Source organism: Erythrolamprus reginae, chromosome 11, assembly GCF_031021105.1.
Source record: "Erythrolamprus reginae isolate rEryReg1 chromosome 11, rEryReg1.hap1, whole genome shotgun sequence".
NCBI lineage: Eukaryota > Metazoa > Chordata > Lepidosauria > Squamata > Dipsadidae > Erythrolamprus > Erythrolamprus reginae.
Genome location: NC_091960.1, coordinates 885949 through 897113, shown reverse-complemented (window position 1 = coordinate 897113; position 11165 = coordinate 885949). Strand labels below are relative to the sequence as shown.

The window sequence follows — 11165 nt, the reverse complement described above, 5'->3', positions numbered from 1 at the left end:
GTTCCAAGCATCTATGACTCTTTCAGTGAAATAATATTCTCTCCGGTGCTTCTGATCTTTCCCCCAACTCACCTCAGATTGTGTCCCCTTGTTCTTGTGTTCACTTTCCTATTAAAAACACTTCCCTCCTGAACCTTATTTAACCCTTTGACATATTTAAATGTTTCGATCGTGTCCCCCATTTTCCTTCCGTCCTCCAGACCAGTGTTTCCCAACCTTGGCAAGTTGAAGATACCTGGACTTCAACTCCTGGGGGGGGGAATTCTGGGGGTTGAAGTCCAGGTAGCTTGGTGGGTTTCCTGCAGACCGTTTTATCACCCAACTAGATGACATCATCAGCACCTTTTTGAACGGAACTCACGAGGCAGATTTCATTGTGTTGCAACGTCTTTGATCGAGGGTAACAGAAAAGTCAGCACAAAAACAGAAGAAGAAGAAGAAGAGGCCTTTCCAGACGCTTCCTCCCCAGCCCAGAAGTCTTCGCACAGAGACACAACAAGAAGGTCCGTTTAAACCCCCACACGCTGTATTCCACCTTGGAGAAAGGGGTTTTCTCTGCCCGAGGGGCCTCTGGAACAATTGACCTCTTCAATAACCAGTTCTGACATTCCTGGCAGTTGTGGGGGAGATAATGCTCCTAAGTGGAAACAGGAGCAGGAGAAATTGGCCAGCTCCGGGATTTTTGTGATGGCCACAGACCCGAACACCGGGCGGAGCTGAAGGGGAGGCCCGGGATTCGGCCTCGGCCCCCTTGCAGCTGGCTGGGCTCCTCCGTCCGGGGGGGGGGTGTCACAAGGCCCCCTGCGAGGGCACCTTGCCCGTGATCTTGTTGGAGCACTCCAGCAGGGCGTTGTGGATGTCCTTGGCGCAGGAGATCTGGGACTTGATCATGCTGAGGTACTGGGTGTAGGGCAGGCTCTCGGCCTGGACCGCGTCGGGCTTGGTGGCGGTGGGCACCAGGGTGGGCGAGTGCTTGGCGCTGTCGAAGCTCTGGGAGAGGCACTCGTAGGCCAGGCGCTGGGGGAGAGAGACGGGGAGGGGGGAGAACAGAGCTGTTACCCCAGGGAGGGTCCCTGCGGAGAGCAGCCCCTGCCTTCCAGAGGTTGAAATTTCCTGACTGCGAGAACAGGCTCCTTCAGCTGACTGCCAGCTGTAGTTCAGCGGTTCAAATCTCACCACTGGCTCCAGGTTGACTCAGCCTCCCATCCTTCCCAGGTGGGTCAAATGCGGATCCAGATTGTAGGGGGCAAGAGGCTGATTCTGTAAACTTCCTCCCTCCCTTCCTTTTCTTCCTTCCTCCCTTTCATCCTGACTGGTTCAAGGTTGACTCAGCTTTCTGTCCTTCCCAGGTGGGTCAAATGAGGACCCAGATTGTTGGGGGCAATATGCTGATTCTTTAAACCAATCAGAGGGTTGTACAAGCACTGTGAAGCGGTATGTAAGTCTAAATGCCAATCCTGTTGCTATAATTAACTAGCAGAACTGCTTGCCTCCAAATGTTGTCAGTGCTCCAACACTGGAGGTTTTTAAAAGGGCTCAGACAGTCACCTGTCTGCAACACGACAGGTAATTCTTTCTTTCTTTCTTCCTTCTTTCTCTTCCTTCCTTCCTTCCTTCCTTAGATTTGTATGCTGCCCTTGTCTGAGGACTTTATGACCACAACTGAGCGCAATATTTTTGTGGCTAGGCTAGGCAGGACATCTGTTAAATGAATGCTGCTCCATTTTATGACTTCTTGTTGTAAAGTGAATCACGGCAGTTGCTAAGTAAGTAATCCAGCTTCCCCACAGACTTTGCTTGTCAGGAGTTACATGACTGCCGGGTACTGTAACCACCATCAATGCAGGCCAGTTGCCCAGCGCCCAAATTTACCTTTGCCACTAAATGAACTGCAGTAAGTTGAGGGCTACCTGTTTAGGGCTCCCTGCTTGAGCAGGGGGTTGGACTAGACAACCTCCAAGGTGCCTTCCAATCTGGCCATTCTGTTATTGCGTAGCTCCTGCTCACAACTGCACCCGAGGTGTCTTTAAAAGGTGCCCATCCCCAGGGGCACCCAGCAGAGATGTGGAGCCCAAAAGAGAAGAGTCCACGGATGGTGAACGAGAGTGGCTGCCCCCACCCCTGATGGACTTACCAGGCAGAGTTCAAGCTGGTCGCACAAGGCGTAGAATTCCTCCAGACTCTTGTCCACTCTCTGCACTGGGACTTCGCTGATCTTCCTGGAGAAAAGGGAAAGAGACCTTCACCGTATGGCAGGAAGGAAGGGAGCAGGCAGGGCAGCCTCAGTTGAGCCGTGGAGAGGGAAGGGGGGGTGAACTCACTGCCCGCTGTCGATGTTGGTGTTCTGGACAAAGTTCTGGGCGGCCACCTTCATCAGGTTCTGAAATGGGGAAGGGGAAGGTTCAGAAATGGGCTTCCAAGCAGGGGCTCCCGAAGAGGAGAATGGACAGGTTGACATGAGAGATAAAGAAGATACGGAATCTTTTCTTTTAACTTGGGATTATTATCATCATTATCATGGTTTATTATTATTATTATTATTATTATTATTATTATTATTATTATTATTATTATTATTATTATTATTGTTATTGTTGTTGTTGTTGTTGTTGTTGTGTTTTATGTCCACTGAGAGCATCTGCACCAAAGCGGGGGTTTCCAACTATCGCTTGGCCAATAAAGAACTGAGCTGAATTCCACCCAGGCTTTCTGCGGCCGAGGGCTGCCGCGCCCCATGGGCCCTGGAGTCCCCTCACCTGCAGACTCTCCTTCAGCTGCGGCAGGAGGAAGCGGAAGCGCTGCACCGGGTCGAAGTCCTGCGCGGCCACCTGCATGCCCGAGGGCGCGGGGCCTGCGGCCAGAGAAGGCGCCCCCGCCGCGACCTGCTGCCCCGCAATCCCCGGGGGCCCCACCTGGCCCATCAGCGGGGGCTGCGGGGGCGCCTGGGGCTGCGGCGGCGGGACCTGCGGCTGAGGCGGCGCCGCCATCTTCGGCCGCTCTCGCGGGACTACCCTTCCCGGCCTGCCCTGCGCGACGCCGCGCGACGCGGAAGCGCTCCCCCCCTACACGCGACGCAATCCCGAGAGCGACGCTTTCCCGGCAGGCCGTTTGCGGAGCGGGGGCCCCTGGGAGCTGCAGTCCCTCCGTGCTAAGCGCGGAGGGGATCAGCGGGGCTCCCGGACTCCATTTCCCGGCGCTCCTCGCGGCAGGAAAGGCCTGGCGCCTGCGCCTTCAGTTGTTAGTGGGAGCCGCTGCCATGGCGCCCACGATCCAGACTCAGGCGCAGCGGGAGGAGCCGGGCCACAGGTGGGGAGGGGGCGGCCCCGGGGCGGGGGGGGGGGTGTCCCGGCTTTTTACCTCCCCTCCTTCCGCGGTCACTGACTCGGCCCGCTTCTTCTTTCCCGCAGGCCCAATTCGCACCGGACGCTCCCCGAGAGGTAAGGCGACGCCCGCGCCCTTCCCGTTAGGCCGCCCGGGGGCTCCGGCCCCGTCACTCCCTCCGTCTTTCTGCTTTGGCCCGCAGGTCCGGGGTGGTTTGCCGCGTCAAGTATTGCAACAGCCTCCCCGACATCCCCTTCGACCCCAAGTTCATCACCTACCCCTTCGACCAGAACAGGTGAGGCGCCCCCCCCTCCCTTGCAGGGGCCTCCCCCCCTCGGGCCTTTGGGGCGGAAAGAGGCGAGGGGAGGCGCGGAGAAAGAACCCTGCCCGGGGGAGGCGGTGGGCTAGATGACCTCTGAGGACCCCTCACGCAGAGCCCTTTCACGCAGAGGGCCTGGGGGGTATCGGCCTGCTCCTCCTTTCTAGGCCTTCCCCGACAGCTGGGCCTGACTGAGAGCCCTGGAGAAAGAAATGCAATGCAACTAGTGGCATTGAAGGAAGGGCCATGAAATAAAAGTTGCAGGTGCTTTGGGGGGGGGGGGAGAGCAGAGGAGGGAGACTTCAAGAGCAGTGTGTCCCAACCTTGGCCACTTGAAGATATTTGGACTTCAACTCCCAGAATTCCCCAGCCAGCGAATGGTTTAGTGAAGGCCGCGCAGAAGGTCCTTCCCACAATGAATATATACTACAATTTGGGAAGCCACTTGGTCTTTTTTGAACTCCTGCAGGGTTGGAGTCTCCAGGAAGCTGAAGCCCTTAAACTCCCGCTATTATGGGGAGAGAGATTATTTTATGTTCGGTCAGAGGTCTGGCTGGTCTCTTGGGAAATTTGATCCCGCACTCCTCTGGCTGCCAGGGAATATTTCTGAGTGAGATGCAACTGTGGGCAGCTGCTTGGGCCTTTTCTGCGGATTGAGCCTTTTCTTGCTTCCTTTCCAGGTTCGTGCAGTACAAGGCCACCTCTCTGGAAAAGCAGCACAAACACGACTTGCTGACGGAACCTGACTTGGGAGTCACCATAGATCTAATAAACCCAGATTCGTATCGCATTGACCCCAATGGTGAGACGGACTCTCTGTAGGTCCTTCACAATGGAGGGTTAATAATGTAAATCAATGCTGGTTGCAGAGATGTGCCCGTTTTGCGTCTTGAGAAGAACCTGCATCCTATATTTTTGGTACCCACTAAATAAACAGCTGCTAGGGAGGTAACACAACTTTGCCGTGAATCCAAATCTCTCATAGGCAGTCCTTGCATACTGATTGCGGGGAGCTGACAGGACGTTGTGAGGCAATTCCTGCTTAATGACTCGTAATTGTCACCTAACAATAGATTGGCTATTGCTGGGATTTCTGTCACTGAATTGATGCTGTTACATGGTTGTTTCCAGTTCTTTACATTGCTTAGCGTGGGAAGTTCTGGTCCCAATTACCAGCGGTACGCGAAGACCACCCGTACTGAACGTGTACATCTCCAGTGATCTAACGCAGCAGGAGTCCAGGGGTTTAGCTACAGAATGCAAAGAGGCCAGGCTGCATCTCAACCCGTCTCCGAGGACGCTCAGTGGAGGGGACCAACCTGTGACCCCCTTGGTTTTGTTTTAGTTCTTTTAGATCCGGCGGATGAGAAACTGCTGGAGGAAGAGATCCAGGCACCCACCAGTTCCAAGAGGTAGTGCAATTCCTCGGACACCACATCCCATTTCTGCTGCCCCTGACCATTACTCCGGATTCCTCTCTCGTCTCCCACAAATAAGCCACAAATGGCTCGTTTAAGTGATTTCCTTCTTTGTAGAGGATAGAATAGAATTCTTTCTTGGCCAAGTGTGATTGGACACACAAGGAATTTGTCTTTGGTGCAGATGCTCTCAGGGTACATAAAAGAAAAAAGATGCATTCGTCAGGAATGATAAAATGCAACACCTAATGATGGTCATAGGGCACAAACAAGTAATCAGGAAAAATCAGTATCAACCTAAATCATAAGAATACAAGCAACATAAGTGGGAGGAAATGGGTGATAGGAACGATGAGAAGACGAGTAGCAATGCAGCCTTAGTGAATAGTTTGGGGGGGGGGGGTTAGCAGTGACGGTGTTCAGGAAAAAACAGTTGTTTTGGTGTCCAGGTGGGCTTTGGGGTAGGCAACTCTGGAGAAGGACAGAGGTCCAGGTGGACTTTGTTGTCGTTGTTTTTTCCTTCAGATCACAGCAGCACGCCAAAGTTGTGCCATGGATGCGGAAGACCGAATACATCTCCACCGAATTCAACCGCTACGGGATCTCCAATGAGAAGCCAGAGGTTAAGTGAGTAGAAGCGTGGATGGGATTATCCCACCGTTATTTATTCCCACCCAGCTTTGCCCTAGCAGAGAAACACTCTGTGGTGAGTCTGCTTGTGCTGAGAAGGTGTTTCTGGAGAGGGGCTTGTGCGCCTTGGCTCAAAAGTAACTTTCACATTGGGTCCGGTGCCAGGAAGCCAAGCTCTTAGATGGCTGGCCGGGATTCCCTTTCTGAACTCTTCCCCGTGTTGTTTGGCTTAGAATTGGCGTGTCTGTCAAACAGCAGTTTACTGAGGAGGAGATTTACAAAGACCGAGACAGCCAGATTGCAGCCATTGAGAAGACTTTTGAAGACGCTCAGCAGTCGGTGAGCGCCCTTCCTCTTCCTCTTCCTCCCCCCCCTCCCCCCAAGCCCCCCTTCCTCTCATTCTCCTGCCTTTTACAGTTCTGGAGACGGGGCCTGTGCAGAAAGAGAGGAAGTAACAGAACAGCAAGAGCCGGAAGGGACCTTGGGGGTCTTCTAGTCCTGTAGAACGGGAGTGGGTCCAACTTGGCAACTTTTAAGACTTGGGGATTTCAATTCCCGGAATTCCTTCTGGACATTGAAGTCCACAGGTCTTACAAGTTGCCAAGGTGGGACGCCCTTGTTATAGGACAGTGTTTTCCAACCTTGGCAGCTTGAAGATATCTGGACTTCAACCCCCAGAATTCACCAGCCAGCGAATTTTGTACCTGCCTTTTCTTGCCTTGGTTTGTTGTTGCAAAGTAGCTTGCCCTCTCTTCCCTCCCACCCCCCACCCCCCCACCACCACTAGTGGGGTTTGGGAAGCAAGGAAATCAATTCAATTCTGGGAGTTGAAGTCCAGATATCTTCAAGTTGCCAAGGTTGGGAAACACTATTATAGAAGCTTGCTGGAGCCATTTTTATTCTCCTTGTGTTGGTGCTTTAAATGAACCCTCTGATTTTGGGGTGGGGGGTGGGGGGGCGAAGAGAGCTCTGCAGAGCTTACATTCAGCTGCAGCTTTCAGGCAGAGCAAAGGGGGTTGTGTGTTGCCTCCTAATGGGAAACTCTGTGCCCCCCCTTCCAGATTTCCCTGCACTACAGCAAGCCCCGCGTTACTCCAATTAAAGTCATGCCGGTCTTCCCTGACTTCAAGGTAAGGGAGATGCCAGGTGGCCCCAGGGAAGAGCCCGTGGCTGGGTGGGGGAGAGGTCAGCCAGCCGTCCCCCCTGCCCCTCCCCAGAAGGACTTGCCAGGCCCTGAGCTGCTCCCCTCATTCTCTCTCTCTCTCTCCTGCCTGCCAGATGTGGATCAACCCTTGTGCTCAGGTCATTTTTGACTCTGACCCAGCACCCAAAGACGCCAGCGGAGTAGCCGCTCACGAGATGATGTCGCAAGCCATGATTAGGTGAGACCGTGGTTTATTTCTACAGTAGGGAGGGGAAAGCCAGCCTGGGCTTTCTTTGTTTTTTAATTTATTTTTTAGTATCTCACCTTTATTTTTACAAATATCTCGAGGCAGTGGACATATCCAACTCATCCCTGTCCTTCTCTTTTCCCCACGACAACCCTGTGAGGTGGGCTGGGGTGTTCTAACGCCTCTTTCCCTCCCCCCCTCCCCCACCTCCAGGGGCATGATGGATGAAGAGGGCAACCAGTTTGTGGCCTACTTCCTCCCTGTGGACGACACGTTGCGGAAGCGCAAGAGGGACGAAGAAGAGGAGATGGATTACACACCCGAGGACATGTACGTGAGGGCGGAGGGAGGGCGCTGCCTGGCGGAGGGGGCGAGCGGGGATACCAGCAAGGAAGCCCAGAAGGGCATCAGGGTTAGTCTTGGAAACGTGGGTCAGCAAGCTGCGTATTCGCTTAGTTTGCGTTTCCCAACCGGCTTAGTTTGGAATTTGGCTTTTCAGAGCCATGGATTAAAATGATTGGGTGTGGGTGTGTGTGTGTGTTTGACTACTTCATGAACAGGGGAGAGAAATGTTCAAGTGGCAGGGAGTGCTTTAATTCCGCCCTTGAATTGTGTACCTGCCTTTTCTTTTCTTGCCTTGGTTTGTTGTTGCAAAGGAGCCCCCCCCCCCCCCACCAGTGGGGTTTGGGAAGCAAGAAAATCCATTCAATTTTAGGTAATTGAAATGAATGTCTTCCCCCCCCCCCGTGCCCCCCAACTTAGGTACGAATATAAAATTGCCCGTGAATACAACTGGAACGTTAAGAACAAAGCCAGCAAGGGCTACGAAGAGAATTACTTCTTCATCTTCCGCGAAGGCGACGGCGTCTATTACAACGAACTGGAAACCAGGTGAGGGGCGGGACGTTGGTCTTTTGGGTAAAAGGAGCGAGGGAGGGGGGACTGACCTCTCTCACCTCACCTCCCCTGGCAGAGTGCGGCTGAGCAAACGGCGGGCCAAGGCCGGCGTCCAGTCTGGCACCAACGCTGTGCTGGTGGTGAAACACAGGGACATGAACGACAAGGAGCTGGAGGCGCAGGTAGGGCTGGGTGCCCCAGTGGGCGGAGGGGGCCTTACTCCCTGCGGCCGGGGAGGGAGGGGGGGAGGGAGGTTGGGGCTGAGCACCTCCGCTTCCCCTGCAGGAAGCCCGCAAAGCCCAGCTGGAGAACCACGAACCCGAGGAGGAGGAAGAGGAGGAGATGAACAAACAGGTGCCCCGCTCAGGTGGGTGGTCTTTCTCCCAGAGGGGGCAGAGCTGGGCTGCCCCCCCCCCCGGCCCTTTGCCTCTTCCCCGCTGGCCCGCTTGAGGCCGGGCGCAAAGGAGAAACCACATGTACATAAGCAGAGGCAGGCAATTCAATCGCACCGCGGTTATTTTGGATGGGGCTGCTATTTTTTTGGTCAAAGGTATCTGTGTGCACAGCTGCGCAGCCCGAAGCCTAACATTAGTTTATGCAGGGTGTCCCGCAAACCTGGAAAATGGGTAATTACCAGGGGAATTGGCAGTTCAGGAAATATCTGGGAATTGTCAGGGAATTTGTGGAAAAAAACAGAATAAATCAGGGGGGGAAACCAAACTGTATTAAAATGTTTAAAAGTCAGGGGAAAATCGTGTAAAAAACCCCCTGGGTCGTGCTACCTGACAGAGTCAAGCAAACATGAGCGTAACTGTGGCCACAACCTGCTTCCCCAGCTGCTGATATTTCTCCACGGCTCGGCCGTTTGGTCTGACGTCCTCTATGACCGCGCAGGTTAACTAGATTGCAAGTTGCAGGGAAATTTCAAAATTGGATTTTCCTATGTATTGTACAAGTCCAAACCTTTGTTTTCTGTAACTGGACCTCTAAGAACCTGTCTCTGGTATCAGTGTTTGGCCTTAAGACCCACTCCCCCAGTTCCTCCAGTGGCCCCTTGAGGGAGGGTCCTGGTGCATTTAACCCACCCCCCTCCCTCCCCTTCTGCTGTCTCTCCCCCACTTCAGACGAAGAGCCGGAGAAAGGCAGTGAGAGCGAGAAGGAGGCCAGCGAAGCCGAGGAGGAGGAGGAGGAGGAAGAGGAAGAAGAGGAGGAGGAGGAAGAAGAGGAGGAGGAGGAGGAAGGCCGCTCCCCCAGCGAAGGCATCCCGGCAGAGGAAAGCGAGGAGGACGAGCGGGCTGCCCGAGACAAAGAGGAGATCTTTGGCAGTGACGATGACGAGGTGTCTGAGCCTGAGGGGGGCCGGCCAGGGGCGGGTGAGAGCGGCAGCGAGGAAGAGGAGGAGGAGGAAGATGGGGGCGGCCGGAGGCAGCAGCAGCACAACCGGGGCAGCCGCAGCCCCTTCTTCAGCGGCAGCGACCGATCCAACCATGAGGACGAGGAGGAAGAGGAAGGCGAGGCCAGCCCCAGCGACGCCCCTTCGGGGTCAAGCAGCCAGAGCAGCGACAGTGAATGAGCGGCCGGGGGGGCCGTTCGGAGGGGCGGGGGCTGCCAGGCCCCTTCAGGGGTCCAGAGCCTCCCTTCACCAGCTCTGCCATCACTGGCCGCAGGGGGCTGTTGGCTGGGCAGCCGGCATTGCTGGGGGGGCCACATGCTTTGCCCCCGGGAAGTCCCCGCTGTACATAGAAGCCTTTTCTGTTGCAATAAAATATGTCTTTTTTTGTTGTTGATTTCCTGTGGGGGGTTTTTTTAGTTTATCAGTTTTTACGCAAATTTATTTATTTATTATTTATTTATTAATCAGATTTGTATGCCGCCCCTCTCCGCAGACTTGGGATGGCTCACAGCAATAATAATACAATGTAAACAAATCTAATATTTAAGTTTAAGTTAATTTAAAACCCCAATTTAAAAACCAATCATACATAGGAGCATACCATGCATAAATTTTATAAGCCTAGGGGGAGACTAAAGACTAAAACAAAGACTGCTCCCATCGGTCATTTGCAGGTCATGGGCCATTCTATTACATTCCTTATTGGCCCATCTATATGCAACCTATCTTACTCAAAGGGAGAGGATACGTGTGGCGAGCAAAAGAGATTAGTGGCAGTTCATTATGAGCGCATAAAAATATCACTGAGTGGCCCTGAGAAGGAGATGCAGAAGTTAACGTGTCGAGAGCCACGACTGCTTCTCCGTCCGTCTGGCTCTTCCCTCGCTCGTGGTCTGTGACGTGGTTTTCTAGTGGGATCCTTTCGTCCTTCCGTAGTTGGTCAAATGATTTTTTCTTTCCTGGCTTTTCAGTCACGGGGCTGTTTCAACAGCAGCCAGCATCCCCCCCACTTTGGGGGTCTCCACCTGTGGCCCCTTTAAGATCTGTGGCCGATTGGGGGATTCTGGGAGCTGAAGTCCACCTGTCTTAAAGTGGCTCAGTTTGGACATTGGTGGTGTAAATAAAGGCGCCTCCCCTCCCCCCTTTCTCTTTGTCTGATCTCAGCAATAGGGTGGGGGGTGGATTTTGGTTTTCGGGGCAGGGTTCTCTGCAGGTGTGCTGGACTACAACTCCCATCAGCCCTTGGGACAGAAGGATTGGGAGGTACAGTGGGGGTGGGGGAGTTGGCAAGATCGCCAGGCAATGGGTGGAGAGTGGGGGGTGGGAGTGAAGGTGGGCTCTGCAGCTACTGGGCCCAGCTCCAGGTGGGTCCCTTTCTTCCAACCAGGTCCCCCTGCCCCCCCTCCAGCTCCCGGGGGGGAGGGTGGCTGCCTTCTGAGCTGGGGAGGCACAGTGGTTAGAGGGCAGCCCCGCAGGCTCCTTCAGCTGACTGCTAGCTGTAGGTCACCAGTTTGAATCTCACCACCGGCTCAAGGTTAGTATTGATAAAGGCCATGGCTATTCCCTCCCTTCCCTTCTCTCCTTCCCCCCTTGCTGACCACGGCTGGACTCAGCCCTTCCGTAGGGCCCAGTGGCGGACCCACCCTAGGAAGCGGCCCAGGAATCTCAACGCTGCTGCTGCTATTCAGGGGCTGCCCGGAAGGCGGGGCCGACTCAGCCCTAGCCCCGCCCACAGGAGGCCGGCTCCTCCCCCGGCTCCTCCCCCTCCCGGAGCTCCCGCCCCGCCCATCCCCGGC

The 11165-nt window shown here is 54.4% G+C and overlaps 2 protein-coding genes across 2 annotated transcripts; one reads left to right on the top strand and one right to left on the bottom strand.

The window, feature by feature from the left end:
* Positions 1 to 343: 343 nt before the first annotated feature.
* Positions 344 to 3022, bottom strand: MED29 (mediator complex subunit 29). The gene is made up of 4 exons (XM_070764286.1): positions 2757 to 3022; positions 2322 to 2380; positions 2135 to 2219; positions 344 to 1017 (listed from the first exon to the last, which is right to left on the bottom strand). The coding sequence occupies exons 1-4, from the start codon at positions 2985 to 2987 to the stop codon at positions 790 to 792; spliced, it is 603 nt and encodes a 200-aa protein (XP_070620387.1). The 5' UTR covers positions 2988 to 3022; the 3' UTR covers positions 344 to 789.
* Positions 3023 to 3106: 84 nt separating this feature from the next.
* On the top strand, positions 3107 to 9763 carry PAF1 (PAF1 homolog, Paf1/RNA polymerase II complex component). Its single transcript, XM_070764284.1, has 14 exons — positions 3107 to 3306; positions 3408 to 3437; positions 3524 to 3616; positions 4321 to 4442; positions 4986 to 5052; positions 5584 to 5685; positions 5922 to 6027; positions 6750 to 6818; positions 6967 to 7070; positions 7293 to 7409; positions 7842 to 7970; positions 8053 to 8158; positions 8262 to 8343; positions 9101 to 9763. Exons 1-14 carry the CDS (start codon positions 3257 to 3259, stop codon positions 9547 to 9549), a joined length of 1626 nt encoding a protein of 541 aa, XP_070620385.1. The 5' UTR covers positions 3107 to 3256; the 3' UTR covers positions 9550 to 9763.
* Positions 9764 to 11165: the final 1402 nt, after the last annotated feature.